This window comes from Callorhinus ursinus, unplaced genomic scaffold (genome assembly GCF_003265705.2).
Source record: "Callorhinus ursinus isolate GAN/ISIS: 27379988/994484 unplaced genomic scaffold, GSC_fseal_2.0 scaffold14, whole genome shotgun sequence".
Classification (NCBI taxonomy): domain Eukaryota; kingdom Metazoa; phylum Chordata; class Mammalia; order Carnivora; family Otariidae; genus Callorhinus; species Callorhinus ursinus.
In genome coordinates this window covers 15,796,400-15,824,383 of record NW_027397076.1, presented here as the reverse complement: position 1 = coordinate 15,824,383, position 27,984 = coordinate 15,796,400, and the positions used below count along the sequence as shown (strand labels likewise).

Sequence of the window (27,984 nt, the reverse complement as noted above, 5' to 3'; positions counted from 1 at the left end):
CACACTGAGTAAACAGCAACAAGGAGGATGGTCACAGAGACAGAGAGACAAGATGCCAGTGGTCCATGAAAGACAAAGACAAGAAGAACTGCCCCTATCCCTGACACCATTATCATGAGGCCTAACTGTATAGCCAATTCTTCTTCATGGATCACTTTGAAACTTTCCAATAAATCCCCCTTTCAACTTAAACTGATTTGAGGAAGTTTCTAATCCTTGAAAATAAAAAATCATTTATTAGAACATTGTCCAAGGATGACAAATTCACTCATGCATTTAATACTTAACTAGTTTCTGCTTCCTCTAATCCATATTCCTCAGCAAGTAGTCTATGCTCTCTGATTCCACTTCCTTACTTCCTAATTTGTCCTTATGACTCTCCTAAAACTGAACTAGGTATGACTCATCTGTTCCATTCAGTGGACACTTCTCAGTACTTACTTGACTTGACTTCTCTTCAAGATATGTGTTTGTACATATCTAATACTTGCCTCCACCTGTCTCCTGAGTGCTGGACCTGTATTTCTACCTGCCTTGTGAACATCTCCACTGGGATGGCCACACCTCTAGTTCACATTCATCTTCCTCCCCAAATCTGCTCTTCTTCCTCCTCTATTCTTTACCTTAGTCCATTCCACTATCCTCTCAGCTACCCAAACCACTCACAAGTCAATAAGCCCTATCAATTGTACACCTTAATTTTCTTGAAAGTCATTCTTTATCCCCAAAGCCATTGTCTAAATTCAAGCTTTCATCATTTCCTGAACTGAAAACTAGAGATCCAGGAATTCTGATACAATGGAGGGACTTGGGAATCTTTTTTTTTTTTTTTTAAGAATTCCAAATGATTCGAATATACAACAATTTTAGAACTAAAAAGTTATTATTTTCTAGCCAGTCTCTCCCCTAATGGAGCCATCCTCTCTACACGGCCACCAACATACATTATTGAAAAACCACCAAGCATCAAACACGAAGTTAGATCCTACACACTAAAAAAAGAAAACAAAATCCCTACCCTAAGGGATCTCAAGTCTAGTAGGGAAATAGTCAGGTATACAAATTACAAAAATTTTCTAGAGATCTCAATTGTAATAGCTACTATATAACAGATGTTTACTGAAAGCTGGATACTGTGGTGAGTACTTCATGAACATTATTTCATTTAATCCTTCCACAACACTTTGAGGTATATAATATCATCAATTTACAGATAAAGCAACTGGGTCTCAGAGAGCTTGAAATTTTGTATAAGATCTCACCCTCATGAGTGGAAGAGCCCAGGGCTTAAATGATGGTCTAATACCAAAAGCCTGTTCTCCTAATTAGTATGGGATGTTTGGGGAGAAGAAGGAAAAAAAAAAAGGTAAGCAAATAACTCCCAGTGTCACTTGAACTAAGCAATGTCTACAAGTGATGGTAGGACAGTCTAGCAGAATAAAGCGCTTCTACAGAGGTATGAAGGGATGAGAGAACAGGGTAAGTTGTGAAAAACACAATTAGTGAGAATGGCAAGGTCAAGGCCATGTGCAAAGGTAAGTGGAGATGAGCCTGAAATCATATAAAAGAACCAGAGCATTATGGGCCTTGTGTGCCAAGGTAAAGAGTTTGGACATCTCCTATGGGCGCTGATTAATTACCAACATATTTTAGACAGATGAGTGATTTGCCAATTAACTTTCTATAAAGATTACCGAGGAAAAATATTTTTGGAGGGTTTTCCTTATTACAAATTCGATCATTTAAAAACCTTCCATGGCTCCTTATTGTCTATAGTATAAAGTCCAAAACCCTTTCCAGTCTCATATCTTACAAAGACACCCATCCACATGCAGAAAAGCTCACAACTCCCATAATGCTGTGCTAGGCTGTTTATGCTCTTGCATTTGCTTGGTCCCTGTCTTGAAAGATGGCTTCTCTCCCTTGCTCCTCTTTGCCTATCACTTCTAGCCTCTGCAAGGCCTTCAACAATCCCTTTCCTTATCTCGCCTCAACCCTTCCCTCACAGGACTAGTTACTTTTTCTTTTGTTCTCATAAACTCTTCCTCTATGTATCTATTAACCCCACATTACTTTGTCATTATTTACATATCTGTTTCCCCCACTAAAACTCCTTAAGAGTTTTTAATCCCCAAGCCCAGCAAAGTAATTAGCACAGAATATATGCCCAATAGTATGATGAAATGTCTACACACCCACACCCACACGATTTAAAAAAGGGGGGGGGGGGGGGGGCAGATAAGAAAAGTTTTCCTTGAAGAAATTTGGAGTATATAATAATAACAACAACAACAACAAAATACCAACATTAGCATCAGCTAACATTTACAGAGAGGTATGTGCCAGATACTATCTAAGTCCTTTATGTATATTAATTCAGTTAGTCCTTACAATAGTCCTATGACAGATACTATTATGGCCATTTTAGTGAGACACAGAGAAATCAATAACTTGCCCAAAGCTACTCAGCTAGTAAATGGGATACAAATATCACCCCAGGCAGTCTGGCCCCAGAGTTCAGCCTGTTAACCACGAATCACACTGTCTCTTTAGCACAAGCAAAAGACCACCAGGATAAGAAGGAAAAACTGAGTTCTAGCCCTGGTTCTTTTAGATCTCAATCTCTATTCTTTTTTTTTTTTTTTTTAAGATTTTTGTATTTATTTATTTGACAGAGAGAGACAGTGAGAGAGGGAACACAAGCAGGGGGAGTGGGAGAGGGAGAAGCAGGCCTCCCACAGAGCAGAGAGCCCGATGCGGGGCTCGATCCCAGGACTCTGGGATCATGACCTGAGCCGAAGGTAGACGCTTAACAACTGAGCCACCCAGGCACCCCTCAATCTCTATTCTTAACACACTAAAAATGAATCTACACAGAGAGAAAATAATTCCACTTTTTAAAATTTGTTTAATAAATTAGTAGTAACTGCATCAAACTTAAATGTGTAACCAATCTGGGAAGCCTTCCCTAACATCTCAAGTTTGGATCAGGGCCCACTTGCTGTACGCTCTTGGGGCTCCCTGTGCTTTTCCTTCCTAAGACTCATCCATGTGACGAAAAAGCTATGGGATTCTTTGAACAGTTCCTCTTTCACTAAGCTCCACAGAGGTTTGTGTCTGTTTTACTCATCAGTGTGTCCACAGCACACAGTGGGCCCATACTAGACATCTGAGGAATAGATATGTTCAAAAGGTCTTCCCCAGGCGTCTGGGTAGCTCAGTCAGTTGAGCGTCCAACTCTTGATCTGGGCTCAGGTCATGACCTCAGCGTCATGAGACTGAACCCCACGCCAGGCTCCTCACTCAGCATGGAGTCAGCTTGAGGATTTCTCTTTCTCTCCCTCTGTCCTTTCCCCTGCTCACACCCACGCACTCTCTCTCTCAAATAAATCTTTTTTAAAAAAAAAGTCTTCTTCCCTATTCATTACCTTTTTTTCTGCTCACATTGTCATCACACTAATGCAAATCATAATTTCTTAGTGCCTAAAATATTAAAATCTCTCCTATCTGATCTCTGCCTAGATTCCCCTATGGTTTTAATATATCACATGCAACACTGACAAATAAATCTTCCTAAAACATTCCTTTCAATATTCATTCAATAAATATTATTAACTCCTACTTTGTGCCTGAAGAAAACCAGGATGTCACCCCAAATTATGCCACTTTGGCATACTGATTATTTTTAATTAAAGGCACTAAAACAGCAGGTACACAAGAACACTCTGACCCTCTTTTCTTCCTGAAAGCAGGAGATAAAGCTCTCATGTGAAAGGCATCCTCACTGTAGCAGGAGGAAAAAAGACATTCTCATCACCAGAGACAGAATTTGGGGCTGAGAAATCTGTATAAACAAACCTTGTTAAACTAACCCTTATCTTCTTGGCTACTTCTTCACCATTTACTACCCCCTAACCCAAACCTCTCTGTCTTGTTAATTCTTCACAAATGCATTGTTTCTTTGTCTAAAAGGTATAAACACCTGTCACTTATTTTGGTCCTCATTCTCTTGTGAAGCTGCCCATACATATGTAAAAACTTAATAAAATTTGTATCCTTTTCTCTGTTAATCTGCCTTGTGTCAGTTTAATTCTAAGTAAGGCCTAGCCAGACACCCAAAGAAGGTAGAAATTCTGCCTCTCCTACATACCAAATATATTTCCACTGCTTAATAAAATCTTATTGATTTCCTAATGCCTACAGAATAAAGTTCAAAATGTCAAACTTGTCTGCTGAAATAAATGAGAAGGAAAGCCACCCCAGACCTGGGTTTCTAATACCATTCCCCACTAAAAGAAATAGGGCTCCTCAGAGAAATGGCCAATTTCAGGGCTGGGAAAGAGTAATGGATGAACTTAGAATACATTGTTATGCCAGAAAGTAAGGAAGAGCTAAAAAAAAAAAAAAAAAAAAAAGAATTATAGAACCATGTCAAAACAACACAGGGGCCACACAAAAGGGGCTCTCACTGTTCAAAACTGACACCGTTTGACCACCAAAATAATTAAGTACAGTGATGAGTTATAAACCATTTTTAAAAACTGAAATGATGAGTCCATAACAATAGGAAAGCAAAAAAGGAAGCTGAGGAGGAGGAGAGATGGATGGAGAGAGGGAAGGAAGAACAGGAAAGCCAATGACCAACTGGTAAAGAAGGGAATGCTGGAGTGGGAAAATCATTTTGCAGTCACTATGGTGAAGACTAGATGAGGCAAGAATGAACAATGAATGCTAAATTAAGGGGAAATTTTTGATAAAGAGCAAGATATTTGCATGGTCTTATAAGCAGATGTCTATTTACTGCAAAAAGAAGAAAAAATATTATACAGTCAAAAAGTCGGACTACACCTTAACCTTTGACAAGATAATCAAAACTAACAGCACCTATGAAGGACAGAAAGACATCATGGGCCTCCAGATGCGATAACCTGAGAAGGACACATCTTCTAGGGAACACTCTGGCCCAGAATGCATAATTTCAATCTAATCACAAGAAAATATCAGGTAAAAATAACATGAAGAATAGTGTAGGGGAAAAAAAAGCTGGAGGGGATCTGTACTCTTCAAAAATACAAAGACATGTTGTGATGAAAAGAGGCTATACCAATATAACAACTAAATATAATATCTAATCCTAACTAGACCCTAAACTGGTGAAGGGGAAATGCTACAAAGGACATTACCAGATCAACTGACAAAACTGGAATTACAGAGCAAGTGAATCAATATAAGTTAATTAAGTTAACCACTTTACTGTGGTTATGTAAATGAATACACTATTCTTCATTGAAGTATTCAGATGTAAAAGACCATAACTGATCTTCAAATGAATCAGAAAAAAAAAAAAAAAATGACAGAGAGAGCAAGAGAAGAGAGAAGAAAGTGTCCCTTGTATTATTTTATTCTTGCAACTTTTTATAAGTTTGAAACTGGTTCCAAATAAAAAGTTAAAAGTTATATATGAACTCAACTAGACCTGCACCATCCAGTACAATAGCCATTATCAACATGGGGCTATAGAGTAGTTGAAATATGGTTAGTCCAAATTGAGATGTGCTGCTCATGCAAAATACACACCAGATTTCAAAGGCTTAGTCAAAAAAAAAAAAAAAGGAATGTAAGCTATCTGAATAGTGATTTTTATACTGATTACACGTTGAATATTTTAGATATATTGGGTCAAAAGAAATATATTCTAAAAATTAATTTCACTTTTTTACTTTAAATGTGGCTACTAGAAACTTTTTTTTTTTTTAAAGATTTATTTATTTACTTGAGAGAGAGTTCGCGAGCAGGGGTAGGGGCAGAGGGAGCGGGAGAGAGAGAATCCCAAGCAGACTTCCCGCTGAGCACAGAGCCCAATGTAGGGCTTGATCCCAAGACCCTAAGATCATGACCTGAGCAGAAACCAAGAGTTGGATGCTTAACAGACTGAGCCACCCAGGCCCCCCTTTTTTGTTGTTTTTAAAGATTTATTTATTTATTTGAGAGAGAGAGACTTTAAATTATGTATGTAACTCACATTTACATTGAACAGGGCTGAGCTAGACAATCAAGAATCTCCACAATGGGGTGCCACATTATCTTTGTAAATGTCTTTCTTAATTTCTTTCCGCTCTAAACCTATCTCTTATCTCTAAAAGTCACTTGGTTTAAGCTACTTGAGGGTAAGGATTGTATCTTATTTACTGCTGTATCCCCAGTTTCTAGCACACAGCAAGTGTTATAAATATGTTTATTAAAAGGCTATATGCAAAGGAAAAAGGGAGGGCAGGAAGAATGAACTTATTCTCATTTCTGTGTCTTGCTTATACTGTTACTCCTTCCTAAAAAGAAACTTTCCTAAGACCTCTCCTAAACACACACATTCTTCAAAACCCCATCTCATGCTCATTTTCTCCAAGACTCCCCGCTCACACAGGCTGGTTCTGATCTTTCCTCCCTGTCCTACTACAGCCTTCATTGTCTATATCATTTTCGTTGGCACTTAATCATATCCTTGAGGAAGAAGTTAGGTCTCATATTTTCCCCATATCTTCCACAGTGATTAGCACAGTGCTAACCATATCAATTTGAGTAGTGGAGGAAAGGGTAACAAGGTGCCAGAAAAAGGGAAATGGATTGTGCTGGGAAAATTTGGCTCTTGTCTCAGTTTTGACATCTACTAACTGTGTTGCCTTAGATATCAGTTAATCTGTTTTTACTTCCTCGTTTTTAAAATCAGACTTGCTGACCATAAAAAAAAAAAGCCTTTTATTTCTACAATTCTATAACAATTAAATCCATTGTTTTCTTTGGCAATGTTATTGATATATACCAGTGAAAGGAAATCTAATACACTAAGAGTAAATTTCTTAAGAAAGAAATAGCAATAAAGTTTACAAACTGCCTAGAGTACTAAATACTGATCATTTATTCTGTCTGGTCATCAAGCACTTTATTTCTTCTTTCTTTTAAAGATTTTATTTTTAAGTAATCTCCACATCCAACGTGGGGCTGGAACCTAAAACCCTGAGATCAAGAGTCACATGCTCCAGGATGAGCCAGCCGGGTGCACCATGGTCATGGCCCAAGTGCTTGAGCACTTCAAATTCATAGTTCTCTTCAAAGGACCATCAAGCAAAATAGCCAACACGTACAAACTGGAACTACCTTAAAAATTTTATTTTCTAATTCAGACCCTTTCAAGCCTCAAAAAGACAACTTTTAGTAAGCTAATGGAAAAAAAAAAAGAAGAAGAAGAAGAAAAAGGAAGAGGAGGAGAAAAACCAGAAACAAATTTTCTGTAAAGTACCCTTGGGACCTTACTGGTGATGTTCAAAACACTCTGAGTTACAACTGATCGTAAGCACATTGTCTGTATTTCTTTCAAAAATGCTTTTTTAAAGGACACTATTCAGAAGAAAATAACAACAGTTAAAAGGAAAAGGTCATCTAAAAGCAGAATGTTAAAAGAATGCAATATAATCTCAAAGCATGGAAACCATTTCAAACGAATCTCTAAATTAGCAACTTTCATCTTAATCTTGTATTTTATTACCTCTGCTGAGAAATAAGATTATCAGGGTGGGGTAAAATAAAATGGTTGTCACGTTACATAATGTAAAGATTCTAGTTATACTTGTTAGTAAATACCACCTGTGGACTTAATAAAATGTATATGGTAGGTTCTAAACTAGTAACACAAATCACCAGATTTCTTTAAGGCTTTTATCAAAATGCCCCTATTAAATGCTGAGATTTACACTGACCCATCTGCAAGATAAATGCTGAACTCCTCTGAAAGGACTCCAGATCCTCTAGGGTTCTAGTCTGTAGCTACCCATGCAGCTTCATCTCCCACTAATCCCTGCACATCATCTCACTTCCTAAACTTAATTGTTCACATTCCTCCTACTATTACCTGCCCCTTTTATGACTTCATGCCTTGGCATTTGCTGCTCCCTCTGCCTGACATGCTCTTCCTTCTTTGGAGCTGCGAATATGACCTCCTCCCAGAAGCTCGTCCTCACGGTCCCAACACCCTCACACAGAGTAGCACTCAGGGCACTCCTCATTCTTCTATTACAGAGCATTGTAATCACTTTCAGATGTCCACTCCCCCTACCTGGCTGTGAGTTTTAAAGGGAGGACCCATACCTTCTTAACTGTTTCCCAGTCCCTTGCATAAGTTTGGTGTTTCCTGACACTCACTATAAATACACAGGGGTATAAAAGTAACTGTGAGAAACAATACAAATTTTCCTATTAAAAGAGTATACACATTTAACACAGTGGTTCTCAATCAGGGGCAATTTTGTCCTTAGGAAACATATGATAAAGCATGAAGATAATTTTGGTTGTCACAAAAGAGGAAAGGGATGGGGGGAGGGGGTGCTACTGGCATGAAGTGAGTAGAAGCCAGAGGGATGCTGCTGAACATCTCAGAATGCAAAAGAACAGCCCCCCCCCCACCAACAAAGAATTATCCAGTCACACACATCAATAGTACCTTGGTTAAGAAAGTCAGTTCTCAAGTGACTTATTCATATGTGATGATCCCGTATCACATCTCAGCAATAATCAGAATTTCAATTTTGCAATTTCAATAGAAACTTCTGTAACAGTTGTGTATACACCAACACATGGTCTTTATATAAAAATGATCCTTATACAATGGTAATGCTTAACAACATTAAACCAAGAGTATTGGAAAGCATCCCGTATTTCTGAAAATTAATCTATAACTACCAGAAGCTATTCTTTTTTCAAAGTTTTTTTTGTTTTGTTTTTTGTTTTTTTTTAATAATCTCTACACCCAACATGAGGATTGAACTCATGACCCCAAGGTCAAGAGTCGCATGCTCCGGGGACTGAGCCAGCCAGGCGCCCCTACCAGAAGCTACGCTTAAGTCAGTAAACACTTTATTTTATTTATAAACTTTAAAGCAAACCATAGGCAAACTAATTTTCGGATGTGGAACTATGACAGAAACACAGTCTGAGGCATGAGGTAATCAGTTCCTCCAGGTCCGATAGAAGAAAAATCTCCAAGCACAACAAGTAAATCATGCACAGATGTCTTTACTGTTGAACACAGGAACTGACGGCAAGAGTAAAGGGCATGCCCTTGCTATTGCCAAAATCATCAGCTTATCAAGATTTTAAAAAACTCTGACAAAACCACTGCAAAAAATCATCAGATGTCAATACAGGGTGGTAGACACAAAAGTTAACTATTTCTCCCCCTGATATATGACCAAGCTTCACATGACTTGAACATTTCACAAAGCTATGCAGGATCCAAGTACACTCCCTTTCTATACAGCGGATGACTCAACTGTCTTTGGCACATTCTTTGACTGAATACTACAAATTCACTAATTTCTTTTGTCCTTTGAACTGAGTTTGGCCCAACTTTTCAATCATTTACATTTTGTTGCACCCTGTCAGTTTAAAAAAATAAAAGGCTACCCAAAACAAAAACTTGAGTACAGCAACTCTTGTAGGAAATGATACTCGATTATCCTAGGAACTGATTTCTAAGCCATACACATAGAGCTTTCCAATGCTCTTGTCTTTATAATCTTAAGGTTTTTCCAGCTTTCGAATAGGGATAGCCCTGGCAGAAAGTGAAGGAGTTAAGTGTCTATCACTGGATAAAGCTTACTGCGAATTTATTCTTGGAGAGCTCAAAAAAGGTACTGGGCTGAGAGGGCGAAACGCATTTTTAATTGGGGGGGGAAAGTTTCCAACAGTGAGTAATATCTTCCTTCTCAGCCGATTTTGCCAGTAAGTGTCGGTACCACGATTGGGCCCGAGCTAGGCCGGGTTTCACCACATTACCCTGCAAAACCGCAGCTGAATGTGGCAGGTGCGAGCAAAGTTGGGGGGCGCGGTGGGCGGGGAGGCGGGAGAGGCTGAGCAAGCCTCCCGCAATCTCCCACGGGGCACTCTCCACCCGGCTGGAGGCACCAACTCTCCATTTGCACTGCCATTCCCGGAGCTGGAAGGAACGCGCCGGCACCACACCCTCCGGCCCCGCCACCCGTCTCACTGACAGCCCCGCGCGGGAGCACGACGCCGGGCCTGGGCGCGCGGGGCCGCCCGGGGACTCGGCGCCCGCTCGGGCTCCGGCCTGCCGGCCCCACCCGCCCTCCCTGCCCCCGCGGCCCGCCCCCGGGCCGGACGGCCGAGGCCTAAACCACCTCCCGGGCTGCGGGGCCTACAGAAGAAAGGAGCCCGCGCCAAGGAGCGGCACCCGGGCCGCCGCCTCGGCTCCTCAGCGCGGCGGCGGCGCCCGCAGCCCCGGCTCGGGCTCTCCGGCTCACGTGCTGCCGGAAAGACGGTTTCACTCTCTTACCCTCTGCAAAATCCTCCTAAACATGGTTTAAACACCACCCGAGCCGCCGCGGTGAGTCTCCGGACCCTACGCGGGACCACTCACTACTCCGGGGAGCACGAGCGGGAGAGACTGAGTCAGGAAGGGACGGGAGAAGAGGTCGGGGCTAGACGGTGGCGGCAGCCGCTCGGGCGGCCCCGACTTCCCCACAGGCGGTGAGAGGCAGCGCGCGCCAGCGAGCGACGAGGTAGCCTGCGAGCGCCCGCCCGCCGGCCGGGCCGCCCCCGTAACTGACAGCTGGGCGGACCCGCCCGCCGCCGCCACGCCCTCCTGGTCTGTCCATCCGCGAGGGGCGGGGCCTCAAGGGGCCTGGCCCGGAACTGCGACCAATCGGAAGCCGCGGCGGCGTGGGCGGCTGCGTGACGGACAGGCGGCAGGACGCTGGCGCCGCCGCTCCTTCCGGCGGGCAAGGGGACGCCGCGGCGGCCGAGCGCACGGCCGCGCTCCGTCAGAGGCCGTGCCCGCGCGCCGGCCGCGAGCCCGCCGGGGAGGCGGGTGGGGAGACCTGGGCCAGGCCTGGGGATGTCCCTGACCTCGGCGGGAGGAGGGGTTCGGGGGGTGGGTACCTGAGGCAGCAGCTCAGGCTGCTTTGTAAAATTTGTCACCATGACCCTGGTCTTGACCTAGCCTGGACAGGATCCTCATTTCTGCTGGGAGCGCGTAGACCCTGGGTGAAAGCAAAGGATAGAATCGCAGACATGATTAACCTGTCTGTTGGGCTTCCCTCCTCTTGTTCAACCCCCGGTTTTGTTTCTCTGCTCCCTTGCTTCTAATTTCAGCCAAAGAGAAAGTAAAGAATCAGAAGAAAGAATAGGGAAGAAACTGGAATTTGAGTTGGCAAGAGAAGTTTAGGGTTGTCCTTTTTGAACCATAGCATCAATATTTAATTGACTGATGTTGCTAACCTGTTACACTTTCTCTTTCTAAAGCCCTTGCGTGGCCCATTCTCCTAAGGAATATTAAGTCCTATTCTGATAATACTCATATAAAGTGAATCAACATTAATGCGTCTGTTTCATTAAAAAAAGTGATAATAATAATAGTAGGTCACAGATGAACAGGACGTAGACTTCAAATTGACTTCCAGGCACCACGTCATTATTTAAACTCAAAAATCACAGCTCCAGGGCGCCTAGGTGGCTCAGTCAGTTGAGCGTGGGACTCTGGATCTCTGGCTTAGGTCTGTGATCTCCGGGTGGTGTGAGCTACTCTCTCACTCTCTCTCTCTCTAAAATAAATAAATCTTTAAAAAAAAAAAAAGTCACAGCTCTGGAGTCCCACCATTCTGCTAGCATTCACAAGTTTTGAGGTTCAGGCGTTTTACCCTGGGAGGAAGAGAGAAAACTTTAATATTGTTTAAATAAGGAAAGAAACGGAATAATGCAATTGACCTTGCTGGGAGAGAGGGGGAAACCTGAGGTCTACCCAAGCATGAATGGAGTGCTTTCTTCCAGATCGTCTGAAAAGATGCAGCAAAAATTTTCAAATGAGTTAATGTAAAATGTTTCATAAAGTATTATATGGTGTAATATGTTTCTATTGTAGACATGTTCTGTTTTTTATTGTGTGTGTGTCCATAGTGCAGCAAAATAGCCGTACCTACAACTAATACATTATTAATCACTATTGATAACGGTGCATTTAAATATTTCCAGACAAACATAGCAAAGCACACACTCCATCTTTCCAGACACAGGTGCTTTATTTTCAAACATGGGAAATACTTTGACCGACAGGGTGATAAAACTGTGTGGCATAATAAATATAATATTGGTCTCTGTACCAAGGTCCTGACACAGAGTTCCTAAAACCCTTGTAATTTCCTGACTAAAAGGGTGCTAGGAGCATCTTTTGTTCTAATATTTAATCTTTGACCCTGATTCCTGACGCCAAAGCTTCTAAGACCCTTGGAATGGCCACAGGGATAAGAGTGTCTGTATGCTAATGAGGCAACAGGTTGGGGGTCACTAGATAGTTGTAGAATGGAGGCTAATCTCCAGAAAGATCAAGGCATGATTAGAAAGTTGCACTTTTCAGGCCAACCATCCCCCCATCTTCAGGAGGGAAGAAAGGCTGGAGCAGTTAATCACTAATGGTCATTGATTTCATCAATCCTGGCTATGTAATAGAACCTCCATAAGAAACCTAAACTATGAGATTTGGAGAGTTTCCAGGTCAGTGAACACATCAAGGTACTAGAAGGATGATGTGCCAGAAGAGAACAGGGAAGATCCTGTTCCCCTTCCCCCATATCTTGCCCTATGCATCCCTTCCACTTGGCTGCTCCTGAGTTGCATCTTTTATAACAAACCAGTCATGGTAAGTAAAGTGTTTCCCTAAGTTCTGTGGGCTGTTATAGCGAATTATCAAACCTGAGGAGAGTGTTGTGGAAACCCTCAATTTATGGACAGTTGGTCCAAAGCAAAGGTGACAACCTGGAACTTGTGACTGGTGTCTGAAGTTGGGGGGTGGGGGGCAATTCTGTAGGATTGAGCCCTGAACTTGGAGGGTCTGCACTAACTCCAGGTAGTTAGTATCAGAATTGAATTTAATCGTAGGACACCCAGTTGGTGTCCAGAGCATTGGCAAATCACGTGGTATAGATTAAAACCCCACACATTAGGTGTTAGAAATGTTATACGTAGGGGCACCTGCCACCTCAGTCAGTAAAGCATGTGACTCTTCATCTTGGGGTTGTGGGTTCAGCCCCACGTTGGATGTAGAGATTACTTAAAAATGAAAAAAAAATCCTAAAAAAAAGTGTAAGTAGAGAAAGGAAACAGGTTTTCTTTTTTCCCATTTAAAGTGATATGTGTTTCTTTTTTTATTATTCAAAAGTTAATTTAGTTTAAAGCTGCTTATTAATGTCACATGCTAAAGCCTTCTACATTGGAATTCTCCTGTGGAATTTTTTGCCTAATCATGTAAGACACTCTCAATCTGTTCAGCTAGATGGGTTATTCAAAGGCTCGCATGCTCCCCTGCAGCTTATGATATGACTGGGATAAGACCCTAGAGAGCTTAATTGCTCAAAAGTAAATAAGCAATGGGGGAGACATAATAATGTCTCTAATTTAGCAGCTCCCACACATAACTGCTCTGCTTACCCTGCCTGGCCACTAATCCCTGTCTATTCTGCTCTCTTACATTCATATGCCATTAATTCTTTTACTCCATCAAGATCTCCAGCCCATTGGCTCCTCTTACCTTCTTACTATCAACCATTTCTAGATCCTCATTTCCATCAAAACCTAACTTAAAGTCTGTGATCCAACTTTATAGCCCCCCATCTTATGAATATGCTTAACTTCTTCCCCTTTCTCTTCTTTGTCCATTGTTTCCATGTGGCAGAACCCGAACCACCCACTGTGCGCCACACTGGAGTGGGGGAACGGCACTAGAGGCCCACATGTACAGCGGGGGCTATGGCGCTCATCACACCCTAATACCGCAGTGCTCAGAGAGGCACTCCGCACTGTCTGCAGCAACCCTGTTTCCCTTGACTGGTCTTTCTCTTCTCTGCTCTTTCTTTGTCCAAAATGGCTTTTACACCTGTGGTGCTTTCACTGTCTTGCCTTGCATTTTCTTCTTAGAAATGCCACTTCAATCAAGCAATCAAGCCTCCTTCTCAAAAAAAAAAAAAAAAAAAGCCTCCTCACCTACTCCAATGAGACTGCTCAGGTTAATGTTAATGACCCACTTGTTGCCTAATCCACAAACAACTTTATTGCTTTGACTTTATTTGACTCTTGTTTACATTGATAACAGTTGACCATTCTCTCCTCAAATTATTTTATTCTCTTGGCTTCCTTGACAATATACTTTCTGGCTTTTCTCCTCAATGATCATACCTTCTCAGACTCCTTTGACTTTTCTACTGCATAACTTAATGTTAGAGTGCCCCTGCTTTGTTCTAGGGTCCCTCTTTTTATCTGTCTGACACAGCCTAGAGGTGATCTCAACCAGTCTCCTGGCTTTAAATTTCAACTGTCTGCCCAAGACCCCCAAGCCTATATCATCTGTGTTGACCTCTTGCCAGATTTCCAGACCTGCACAACAAACCGTCTACATAGTTCTTGTTGGAGATCTAATGAGCATCTCTAACTTAACATGGCCCAAACAAAGCTGTTTCATTTTTATTTTCAAAATTGCTTCTCTGCCAGTTTTCCTGTCTCAGTATAGACTACCACCAGGAGCTTAGTTGGATTAAACCAAAAACCTTGGAGTTATCTTTGATTTCTCTCTTTATCTTATCACTTCCCCTTCTTCCAGCCAGTCCACCAGAAAATCCTGATAGGTCTACCTCCAAAGCATATCCTAAATCTGCCACTTCTTTCCATTATCCCCCTGGTCCATAGCACCTCCATCTCCTGTCCAGACCACCATTAAGAGTTTCCCAGTTGGTCTACCTGTTTTTACTTTGGCTTCCCTATAATCCATAAACTACACAGCGGCAAAGAACAACTTTTAAAAATGCAAATCAAATAATGTCACTGCCCTCCTTAACTGAAGCTTCCCATCACAATCACAATAAAATCCAAATACTTTATCCTGGCTCACACACCTTGTTGATCTGGTCCTGCCCACTTCTCTGCTTTCCATTTATAACATTCTCCCCTTGGTTTACTATGCCTCAGCCTCAATGAACTTTTATTCCTCAGTTGCACTAAAGTCATTCCTGCCTTTGTGCCAACCAGTTCCTATTTAGGAAATATTGTTCCCTTAAGGAGTCGATCCCATTTACAATTGCACCCAAAACCATAAGATACCTAGGAATAAACCTAACCAAAGAGGCAAAGGATCTGTACTCAAAAAACTACAGACTATTCATGAAAGAAATTGAGGAAGACCCAAAGAAATGGAAAAACGTTCCACGCTCATGGATTAGAAGAACAAATATTGTGAAAATGTCTATGCTACCTAGAGCAATCTACACATTCAGTGCAATTCCTATCAAAATACCATCAACTTTTTTCAAAGGAATGGAACAAATACTCCTAAAATTTGTATGGAACCAGAAAAGACTCCGAATAGCCAGAGGAATGTTGAAAAAGAAAACCAAAACTGGTGGCATCATAATTCCAAACATTAAGCTCTATTACAAAGCCATAATCATCAAGACAGTATGGTACTGGCACAAAAACAGACACACAGATCAACAGAACAGAACAGAAAACCCAGAAATGGACCCTCCACTCTATGGTCAACTAATCTTCGACAAAGCAGGAAAGAATATCCAATGGAAAAAAGAGTCTCTTCAATAAATGGTGTTGGGAAAATTGGACGGCCACATGCAGAAGAATGAAACTGGACCATTCCCTCACACCATACACAAAAATAGACTCAAAGTGGTTGAAAGACCTAAATATGAGACATGAACCTATCAAAATCCTAGAGGAGAACACAGGCAGCAAGCTCTGTGACCTCAGCCGCAGCAACTTCTTGCTAGACACGTCTCCAAAGGCAAGGGAAACAAAGGCAAAAATGAACTCTTGGGACTCCATAAAGATAAAAAGCTTTTGCACAGCAAAGGAAACAGTCAACAAAATCAAAGACAACGAACAGAATGGGAGAAGATATTTGCAAATGACATCTCAGATAAAGGGCTAATATCCAAAATCTATAAAGAACTTATGAAACTCAACACCCAAGGAACAAATAATCCAATCAAGAAATGGGCAGAAGACATAAACAGACATTTCTCCAAAGAAGACACAAATGGCCAACAGACACATGAAAAAGTGCTCAACATCACTCGGCACCAGGGAAATACAAATCAAAACCACAATGAGATTCCACCTCACACCAGTCAGAATGGCTAAAATTAACAAGTCAGGAAACGACAGATGTTGGCGAGGATGCCCAGAAAGGGGAACCCTCCTACACTGTTGGTGGGAATGCAAGCTGGTGCAGCCACTCTGGAAAACAGTATGGAGATTCCTCAAAAAGTTGAAAATAAAGCTACCTTATGACCCAGCAATTGCACTACTGGGTATTTACCCCAAAGATACAAATGTAGTGATCCAAAGGGGCACCTGCACCCCAATGTTTATAGCAGCAATATCCATAATAGCCAAACTATGGAAAGAGCCCAGATGTCCACAGACAGATGAATGGATAAAGAATATACAATGAAATACTACTCAGCCATCAAAAAAATGAAATCTTGCCATTTGCAATGACATGGATGGAACTGGAGGGTATTATGCTAAGTGAAATAAGTCAATCAGAGAAAGACAATTATCCTATGATCTCACTCATATGTGGAATTTAAGAAATAAGGCAGAGGATCATAGGAGAAGATAGGAAAAAGTGAAACAAGATGAAACCAGTGAGGGAGACAAACCATAAGAGACTCTTAATCACAGGAAACAAACTGAGGGTTGCTGGAGGGGTGGGCATGGAGGGATGGGGTATCTGGGTGATGGACATCAGGGAGGGTATGTATTGTAATGAGCACTGGATATTATATAAGACTGATGAATCACAGACCTGTACCTGTGAAACAAATAATACATCATATGTTAATTAATTGAATTTAAATTTTTTAAAAAATCACCTGAAATAAAAGACAACTTATTAAAAAAAAAAAAAAAAGGAAATATTGTTCCCTGAGCCCTTGTGGTTAATTTCATGGCATTCATGTTGTACCTCAGAAGTCTCCTCGGGGGCACCTAGCTGGCTCACTCAGAAGAGCATGTGACTCGGGGCACCTGGGTGGCTCAGTCATTAAGCGTCTGCCTTCAGCTCAGGTCATGGTCCCAGGGTCCTGGGATTGAGCCCCACACTGGGCTCCTTGCTCGGCGGAGAGCCTGCTTCTCCCTCTCCCACTCCCCCTGCTTATGTTCCCTCTCTCACTGTCTCTCTCCCTCTCTCTGTCAAATAAATAAATGGAATCTTTAAAAAAAAAAAAAAAAAGAAGAGCATGTGACTCTTGATTTTGGGGTCATAAGTTCGAGCCCCACATTGCGTGTAGGGATTACTAAAAAAATAAATAAATAAACTTAAAAAAAATCACATCCTCAGAGATATCTTCAAGAGACATCTCATCTAATGTCATCTCTAATCTATCACATCACCCATTTTAATTCTCTGCATAGCAGAGAAAACTATCATTTCTGACTTTCTTGTTTGTCTATTTATGTTTCTCCAACAAGAATGTAAGTTCCCTGACTACAAGGACCTTGATTCTTGTTTACTGCTGTATTCTCAATAACTAAAACAGTGCTCAATAAATATTTGTTGAGGGAGGAAGGAAGGAAGGAAGGAAGGAAGGAAGGAAGGAAGGAAGGAAGGAAGGAAGAAGGGAGGGAGGGAGGGAGGGAGGAAGGAAGGAAGGAAGGAAGAAAGGAAGGAAGGAAGGAAGGAAGGAAGGAAGGAAGGAAGGAAGGAAGAAGGAAGGAAGGAAGGATGGACTATGGTTTGAATGTTGTGCCCTCCACTCCAAATTCATATGTTGCATCCTAATCTCCAAAGGTGATAATGGTAGTAGGTGGGGTCTTTGGGAAGTAATTAGGTCATGAAGGTAGAGCCCTCATGATTGAGATTAGTGTTCTTATAAAAGAAACCATAAAGTTCTCTAGTCCCTTCCTCCATGTAAGGATAATAATAAGTCTGCAATCCAAAAGATGGCCCTCACCCAACCATGCTGGCACCCAGATCTCAGACTTCCAGCCTCCAGGACTGTAAGCAATAAATTTCTAACCCCTGGTCTATGGAAGTTTGTTATAGCAGCTCAAACTAAGATACAAGGGTATAGAACTATTCTTATAACAGTTGCCTTACAGGGTTCCTCAACCTAGTATCTTCCTACTTGTGAAGATATGGTCCAAATCCAACAATCTTGAGAGCAATTCAATAATCCTTTGATCCTACTTGGTGATCTTTTTTTCTTTTCACTTAATATGTATGTATGTTGCTTGACTCTTGAAAATTTCCCAATATTTATGGGAAACAACCTACACCTGACCTTCTGTAAATGAGAACATTTTTCTTCTTGTTAATTGCACATGTGACAACAAATAATTCATTTGCAATTAGAAGTAAATCCATGAAAAATCACAACACAATAAGCAAAGTGCAGATGATGGCTTTGTATATTTAAGGCAAAAATACTTTGGGGATTCTATGGAATATACACAGTACTACTAACCAGCTATTTGGCATCAAGTAGATTTTTTTTTTCAAGTAGATCTTTTTAACTTAACTGAATTGTTCACTTTTAACAAACTATATTAGCAGCACTGAACCAAATAATTGAAGCCTAGTATCAAGTTGTGCTTCTTTCAGCCCTTGAGGGAAGTACAAAGAGGGAGGTAAAGGCCAGGACTTCAAAAGCATAGGGAGATACATGAATTCTCCAGCAGTCTCTACTGGTTTTCTCCATACTTCAGTTGACTTGATTAACTTTAAGAAAAGCATCAGGTCTCCACCGACTTTCTCTGGAGGCAGGTTTAGGGAAGATTCAAAATAACAGTTAATGGTTTAAGATCTATTAAAAATACTTCCCTTACTAAAATTAACAAGTCAGGAAACAACAGATGTTGGTGAGGATGCGGAAAAAGGGGAACCCTCCTGCATTGTTGGTGGGAATGCAAGCTGGTGCAGCCACTCTGGAAAACAGTATGGAGGTTCCTCAAAAAGTTGAAAATAGAGCTACCTTATGACCCAGTAATTGCACTACTGGGTATTTCCCCAAAGATACAAATGGAGTGATCCAAAGGGGCACCTGCACCCCAATGTTTATAGCAGCGATGTCCACAATAGCCAAACTATGGAAAGAGCCCAAATATCCATCAACAGATGAATGGGTAAAGAAGGTGTGGTATATTTTTGCAATGGAATACTACTCAGCCATCAAAAAAATGAAATCTTGCCATTTGCAATGACATGGATGGAACTAGAGGGTATTATGCTAAGTGAAATAATCAATCAGAGAAAGACAATTATCCTGCGATCTCACTCATATGCAGAATTTAAGAAACAAAACAGAGGATCATAAGGAAAGGGGGGGAAAATAAAACAAGACAAAATCAGAGAGGGAGACAAACCATAGGAGACTCTTAATCATAGGAAACAAACTGAGGGTTGCTAGAGGGGAGGAGGGTGGGTGGGAGGATGGGGTAACTAGGTGATGGGCATCAAGAAGGGCACATAATGTAATGAGCACGGGGTATTATATAAGACTGGTGAATCACTGAACTCTACCTCTGAAACTAATAATATGTTAATTAATTGAATTTAAATCTTAAAAATCCCAGTAAACAAACAAACAAATACCAGAAAAAAAAAGAAAAGTAATACTGCCCTTAATATATATGTGATAAGCCCTAGCAAAGCCTAGTGCATTTAAACCACAAATTAGTGGACTACAAAATGGACCATGGAATCATGCAGAGATGGCACAACAAAACTTCCCATCTATGATAACAGGGTGGACCTCGTGAGAGCTGAGATGGCTCATCCCATCCAAAGTGCATGGTTGGGATTTCTGACCTGGTAGACTTCTCATTCTGCACGGGTTTTCCAAAACCACACATGGTGGCAACGAGGCAAGCAATGGGGATCTAGGATAACTCATCTTTTTTTATCTTTTTTTTAAAGACTTTATTTATTTATCAGAGAGAGAGAGACGGAGGCAGGCCAAGGGAGAAGCAGGCTCCCCGCTGAGCAAGGAGCCCCATGCGGCACTCGATCCCAGGACCCTAGGATCATGACCTGAGCCGAAGGCAGACACCCAACTGACTGAGCCACCCAGGTGCCCCTCATCTTTTTTTATCTTGTGAATATTCTTTACATTGCCTATTTGAAAAAAAAAAATCAGTAGTAAATCAAAGTGAAGTTGGTGTGAAGCCAAATCTAAGTCATCATTCTTAACAGCCTTCAAACTGAGAAAGCAACCTGTCCACCCCCTTGCTGAACACCCAGTGAAATGCAGTAAAGTGCATGGAATTCCATAAGAGATGGTGTGGATGCACTGGTGAAATGGAACGAATATCTGAAGGTATGTTCTCACATGCTTCCAAAGTGTAGTGTTAGGTCAGGTGAAGCTATTTCACGAGTTTGGTAGAGAGATGTCACCCAAGCGTTGGTCAGGGTTAGCATTTCCTTGGGTTTTCTCAGTCCAGTGTTTTTCTAAATGTGTCCCTCCAAATCCTAAGTCCTCAGAGGCCACCTCAGCAGATGGGGAGAAGCAAGGTCCTACATTATTCACCCTTCCACCAGCTAACGTACCTTCACTTTTGTCTGTTCTACATAATGGAATTCAGAGTAAGATTTGTTTCCAAAAAAAAAAGTAGAGTATCAATCAGGGGCCCAGAAGGAAAAATGTAATTGAAGAAATTTTTAAGGAGGGGACTGTTGCAATAGGTATGGTCAAAGGTTGAGAAAACCAGTGAGAAACGGGAAAGCACACCTAAGTTAGCAACAGCAGGAGTTACCATAGATCTAGTTGGACTAGTACTTAAAGGGGCAAGAGGAGGAAGCAGTTACTAGAACCCAAGGAGAACGATGCAAGAGAGACCAAGATGGGACCTTCAGTAGAAGAATATTTAGAAGACACTTAGACGTGAAAGGGAGGGTACCAATGCACTCTGAGTCCTGGCCTATTTTCCCTTCCACCTTCTGGATTTCCTGCAGGGGTTCTCCACTGCTCCAGCCCAGCGAGAAGCCCAAGAGCAGGGGAGCTTGTGAATGTAGTGAGCGGATCAAGTTCAGCCTCTGGAAGCTGAGCAGCTAAGATCTCATGCTAAATAGGAGTTGAGGTACCTTCCCTCTGGAAGAAATGTTGGAAAATAACTGGATTCTATATGTTCATATATACTAGATCTAAACTTTTTTTTAAAGATTTTATTTATTTATTTGAGAGAGAGAGAGAATGAGAGAGAGAGAGCACAGGAGAGAAGAGGATCAGAGGGAGAAGCAGACCCCTTGCTGAGCAGGGAGCCCGATGCGGGACTCGATCCCAGGACTCCAGGATCCCGACCTGAGCCGAAGGCAGTCGCCCAACCAACTGAGCCACCCAGGCGCCCCTAGATCTAAACTTTTAAAAGCAAAGAGTCTGGACTCATTCCAGACATGTCATCTATGCTGTCTACAACTCTATCTAAATGTTATACGTGACTTTACTGAGGATCAGAAGTTGGAAACTTATCCATGCCTACAAAGCTCTGATTTGTCCCATATACCACATTGAAGGTAATAATAAAAACAATGGTCAACATTTTAAAATTCTTTTCAATTAAAAAGTCCTGTAAATGGATGGTGGCAATGGCTATACGATAATGTGAATGTACTTTATGGCACTAAAGAGTCCACTTAAAAATAATTAAAATGCTAAATTTTATGTTAGGTACATTTTACCACAATTTAAAAAGATGAGACCGTGGAAGCAAGGGGCTGGAATTGATGCTGGCAGGCCAGTTCTGAGGACCCAGCGGGGGTCCTGCCCGACCACCCACGAGGGTCCTTGGCTACATGCAGGATAGAAATCAAATGTGAGGCGCCTGGCTGGCTCAGTCAGTAGAGTATGCAACTCTTGATCTCAGGTCATAAGTTCAATCCCCACAGTGGGCCTAGAGCCTACTTAAAAATACATAAATAAACAAAAATTAAGGATAGAAATCAAACATGAACCAGCAGGAAGTGAGAGCAGAGTTTATTGAGGATGTAGAGAGGGAGTGGACACAGAGGGAACCTCTGGGAGACTTGGAAAGGAAAAGGAGAATGAGTCTCGTCTTTGCTTGAGGTCTGGGGTTTTTACTGAGGACGATGGTCTGGTGTACGTGTCCTCACAGGCATCCAGGAACTGGTCGGACAAGTCCTTACTGCAGTGTCCTCCATAAGTCACTGATGCTCTGGAGCCGGGGGTCTTGGCATCAAGGTGTCTGGAGTCAGTGGTCTTAGAAAACATACATGATGACCTCACCTGGTCAGTCCCTAGATATTATCTATTGTGCTGGAAGACTCCAAAGAAATCATTAACTCCTTGACCTTTATAGGGAGGACAAACGTTAAAGCCTCTGTAATGCAGGGGTACAGGTCCTAGCAAGAACAGAAGCAGGAAAAGGAGCAAAGAAAAAAAATGAGCTTTTTTCACAGAGTCCCTTCAGTTTCCTTGTCTCAGAATGATTCAAGGAAGGGATCATGAGCCAGGGAGTGCAGCCAGCCTCCAGAAGCTGGAAAAGGCAGGGAAACATTCTCTTCTTGAGTCTCCAGAGGGAACCAGCCCCTGAAGACACTTTGACTTAAGTCTAGTGAAACTGATTGCAGACGTCTTACCTCTAGAACTGTAAGATAATAAATCTGCATTGTTAAAAAAACACAAAAACCTCTTCTTAATGAACAATATACGCATTGAATTTGGAATTTATTGATTGTGACACAGTGTGTAGCCAATATCTGTAAATGAGTTTTGAAAGATGGAAGGAAGGAAGGAAGGAAGGAAGGAAGGAAGGAAGGAAGGAAGGAAGGAAGGAAGGAAGGAATTTCAGACCACTTGTTGTTGGTAGGAAACTTACTGGATAAAGCCTCCAAAACATGTAGCGTCTTTTTTGCCCTGACTGTGGTGATTTAAATATATACCTGAAAAAAAAAAATTACATCCGCAAATTCAGTGACACCCCTCCCACCAAAAGGTAGGCTCTAATTCTTCCCTTGAAGGTGGGCGGGTCTTAGTGACTTCCTCCAAATGAATGGTTGCTGCATGACTTCAAAGGCTAGGTTAAAGTGTTTAACAAATACAAGTGGAATGTTTGCTTGTTTGTTTGTTTTATGTGATTGTTAGCTCAATAAGTCTTCCAAAAAGTTGTCTTGTTTGGAAAATCATGTGATGAACTTGAACTTGAAGATTCTAGTCATGTACTAGCACTGCTCAACTTTCGAAGGACATTGCCAGAAGGTACACAGAAGAGTGACTGGTATTATTATTACCAACCTCCCATACCTTCGCAATGGGTCACCAGATATTCTTATGGTTTCTATTACATATTATTTTTTTGCTGGTGATCTCCAAATCTGGAGTCTGGCTCTCTCTTCTAAATATGAAGCTCAGGGGCACCTGGGTGGCTCAGTCAGTTGAGCAACAGACTCTTGGTATCTGCTCAGGTCATGATCTCAGGGTCATGAGACTGAGCCTCACATAGGGGTTCTGTCAGAGAATCTCTCCTTGAGATTCTCTCTCTCTCTCTCTCTCTCCCTCTGCTCCTCCTCCTGATCATACTCTCTCATAAATAAATAAATAAATAAGTAAGTAAGTAAATAAATAAATAAATATTTAAGAGCCTACTGGACAAATCCACTTTGATCTATGGAATCCTCAAGCTCAATCTGAAATGTCTAAACTCTAATGTTGAGTCATCATCTGCCTCTTCTGCTCACCTTTCACTCAATCCCCCGTGACCCCTAGGGTTCCTGTCTCAGTGCTGACACCGGCATGCCCAAGCAAGAAACTGTCCTCTTCGTCTGTTCCTTTCTTACTTTTGTCCATATTCAATTAATCACCCACTCCCATAAATTCTCTCTCACATCATCCCATTTTTTGAGTCATTCCATTCTAATCTGAGATGCCAACTCATCTCTACTTTTGGTCTTCCATTCCTCCAATTCATTCTCTACCCTTCCGCTGGAGTGATCTTTCTAAAGCACAAATCTGATCATCATTACTCCCTTGCTTAAAATTTCTCATGAGTTCCCCATCATCTTGAGGATAAAAATTCAAATCCCTTGCTGTGGCTTACAAGGCCATCACACGCTACTGCTCCCACGACCCCTCTGTTCTTATCTCTTGACATTGTTTCCTTTGTACTGTTACAGTTCAGGCATACTGAATTATTGCACTTTCTGGGTTCATCAGTCTTTCCCTTATCTGAGCCATTACATATACTATTCCATATGCCTGAAATGTTCCCTACATTCATCCTCCCTTTGTCCAATTCCTATCCGTGCCCAACTCTTACCCCCCCCCACACACACACCCAACTAAGCTACACAACTTATGTGCACCTCAGTTTTGTACTCAATCCTATTATGGGGGAGAAGAGACCTTGGCAGACTCAGAACACTCTAGGCTACAGAACAAGTTTGTCCCTAAGGTACATCATTCAACTACCTCCTCTTGTTCTGAATACAGGACCTCCCCCTGCCAATTTTTCAATTATAATTGGCTTCCTAGGCAGTTTTGTCTGTAAAGAGTAAATGTGCTGGTCCTGTTGATGCAAGCATAACAATCCACATGAATATTTTATTGCCCATTGTAAATTAATAAAATGACATTTCAGTCTCAGTGAGCTTGGATAATATGAGTTTGCCAAGAGAAAACTTTGCTTTCAATGCGCTGACAAAAGTTCAAGTTTTGAGCCTGCAAAGCAAAGATTCAGAGCTTGTAATACAGTGAATTTACCAATGTAAATGAACTTCCTGAGGTCTCTTGACAGCCAGTTGGCCTCCCTGGGCTACATAATTAGAATGATGAGTTGCAGAGAATTTAGACCTACCATACTTCCATCTCCCCTTATGATCTGAGAGAAACTCAGTGCTAGAAGATTCCGGAAGCCATCTATTTCAGCACTACATTGCTTAAGCCCATAGACAGCTTTAGAATAGTCTGAAAATCTAAAGTAGAATATTGTAGTCCGGATTCAAATAAATAGACCTTTATAATATACTAATCTGAAAATGTCTTGCCACAGAAATGGTGGAATGAGAGAGGAATGAAAGATGATAAAGTACTTTATTTATTAATAGTTAAATTATTGTGTAAAAAATATTTCGGGGGAAAGAGGAGCTCCCACACACACTTTCTCTCTATCTATCTGTACTTAAAAAACAAAAACAGGGTGCCTGGGTGGCTCAGTTGATTAAGCACCTGACTCTTGGTTTCAGCTCAGGTCGTGATCTGGTATTGTGGGATTGAGTCCTGTGTGGGGCTCCGTGCTCAGTGGGGAATCTGCTGGAGATTCTCTCCCCTTCCCTCTCCCTTCCCCGCCCCGCCCCCCTGCTTCTGCTGGTGCTTGCTCTCTCTCAAATAAATAAATAAAATCTTAAAAAAACAAAAAACATAAACAAAACAAAACAAAAAACTCAGGGCACCTGGGTGGCTCAGTCAGTTAAGAGTCTGCCTTCGGCTCAGGTCATGATCCCAGGGTCCTGGGATCGAGCCCCGCATTGGGCTCCCTGCTCAGCAGGAAGCCTGCTTCACCCTCTCCCACTCCCCCTGCTTGTGTTCCCTCTCTCACTGTGTCTCTCTCTGTCAAATAAATAAATAAAAATCTTAAAAAAAAAAACCCAACTCTTTTCTTTATTGAGAGAAAAAAATCTACCTGATAACTCAGAGCAATCACCTCATTCGTGTTATCACTTCTAAGTAATATTGAAATATTTAATACCAACATCGGCAAGATTACATAAAAAACGCATGGTACACTTTTAAAAAAATGCTTTAAGGACAATGCCTGTTACAGGTTATTTGACTAAAATATGAGATCCCAAAAGATATTTCCTTAGACAGATTTTAGTCAATTTATGAAATGGATAAGCAAACAAATTAACCTGGTGAGAAAATTAAAGAACTTTGGGAAAATACAGTCTCCTGTCTCTCCTTTTTACCATGTAGGCGAGGAAAAACTTTTCCTCTACCTTCTCAGCTTAAGTATCTGGGGGAATCTGCAAACTAAAGTAACAAAAGACAGGTTAACGGGAGAAAAGGCCAACAATTTTTATTGATGTTAATATTTACATGTGCATAAAGACTTCTTGAAGAAGAAGAAGAAAGAGGAGGAAGAGGGGAAGGAAAGGAGAGAAAGAACAGAAAAACGAAAGTGGATTTGCCAACTTTTATATCATTTTAACAAAGGGTGGTGTATTGAGAAGTGACTAGACAAAGGGAAAAGGATTTAGGTATCTTGGGCAGATAAACTGTGGGAAAGTGACCAGTATTGGGGCCAGGCTGGGCCACTGTGGCATGCAGATTATTTTGAGCTGAAGGCAATCAAGACCCTGCAGGCTCCAGAGAAACTTTTACCCCTCCATTAATCACATAGAAGAATCTAAATTAGGGTCTTTCCCAGAATAAGGATCATTAGCAGAGATAAATTTTATCTGAGTGACCCATCTGTAGTCCAGGGCAAACATCTGTTTACCGAACATTTACTCTTTTTCATCTTCCTGTGAATGGCGGCCCTTCCCTTTGAAGTCCCAGACACCTTCCCCCTCCTTCTTAGTTCAGAATGACAAACATACCTCATCTTGCCTGTCTTTGGAATTTCCATGTCTGTGTGGATGTCCCGTATATAATGCTATTAAGTTTGATTTTCTGCTGTTAGTCTGTCTCATGCTAATTTGATTCTTAGTCCAGCTAGAAGGCCCTTGAAGGAGAGAGGAAATCTGGCTCCCCAACATGAGCAAATAGAAGTCTCACCCCTGGCTAGGTGGGTGGGATGCTAACTACTTCTGATTTGGCCCATTTGTCCCATTCTAATCAACTTTGCTCAAATAAACTCTTACAATGTTTAATATGTCTCAGTTTATCTTTTAACAAGAAGTAAGGATATAGCTCTCCTCACCTGGTGCAGGGAAGGAAGTCTATGCCCTGCTTTTAGGCAGAAAGAGGGAGGGCAGAGAGCTCTGTTATAAAGATGATTTAAGAAGACAATTTCAGTTATATGAACAAACTTCATTTAACACTTCATGAAGTGGACAGTCTTCTTTCGGAGAACTGCAAAATGGGGCAGAAGGCAGGGGCGCCTGGCTGGCTCAGTCTGAAGAGCATGCATCTCTTGATCTTGGGATTGTGAGTTCAAGCCCCAGGTTGGGTGTACAGATTACTTAAATAAATAAAACTTTTTTAAAATGGGGCAGAAGGCAAGAAGCTTTTATAGGATAAAGAATCAAGAATAAGGAGGAGACAAATAGAAAATATCTGATGGGTGGGAGCCACATCATCAATTTCGGTGAGAAGCCCCATAGTTGCCTTGGCCGTTGGGGATTGGTTGACTAGGTATATGGTGTTTCTGGTCAGGGTCTGACCAGAAAGGTTATCTAAGCTTTGATTTGCTTATGTGGTAGCCCCCTTCCCAGCCCTCCACAGGAGCAGCTCCGTCTTAGGCCCAGAAATTTATTTCAACAGCTCTTGATTCTATCTGCTGTTTCTCAATTGCCTTTAGTTCAAAATAATCAGTATGCCCAAGTGGCATAGTCTGAGCCCCTTCAACCTAAAACATCTTTGCCAATGTGTGGAGCATGGTGGGGCCTTAAAAACAATAATTAGTTTGCCCAATTCATTTGAAATCCAGATGGGAATGTTGTTCTGATGGGTAGCAGAATGTCACCCCAAAATATACCTCTTTGGCATAAGGATTATTTAGAGCTGACTATTTTGAGAAGTGGCTGATGCAGAAGCTGTGAAACAGGATATAAGTTACCCTGTTGTAAGGAAATCTCTATTTGTAAGAGTGTACCCTCTCAGTACCAGGAAGAGGGAGTACTCTTCTCCTGGATACCTCCCATAACTGGCCTCCCCCCTGCCCAACCCCTCAGTGACCAACCAACACACAATCCTCTTTTTTTCTTTCATCTTTAGCTGTAGATGGTTTTTAAACTGGTGGCTT

General features: G+C 41.6%; 1 protein-coding gene across 4 annotated transcripts in view; it reads right to left on the bottom strand.

Annotated features, from left to right (window-relative positions):
* The window catches only part of EEA1 (early endosome antigen 1), a 127,258-nt gene extending 116,643 nt beyond the window's left edge, over nt 1-10,615 (bottom strand). For all 4 annotated transcript variants that reach the window (XM_073900524.1, XM_073900525.1, XM_073900526.1 and 1 more), the window contains exon 1: nt 10,343-10,615. In XM_073900524.1, the coding sequence (XP_073756625.1) occupies nt 10,343-10,366 (24 nt within the window). In that variant the 5' untranslated portion in view covers nt 10,367-10,615. The remainder of the gene's footprint in view (nt 1-10,342) is intronic.
* Nucleotides 10,616-27,984: the final 17,369 nt, after the last annotated feature.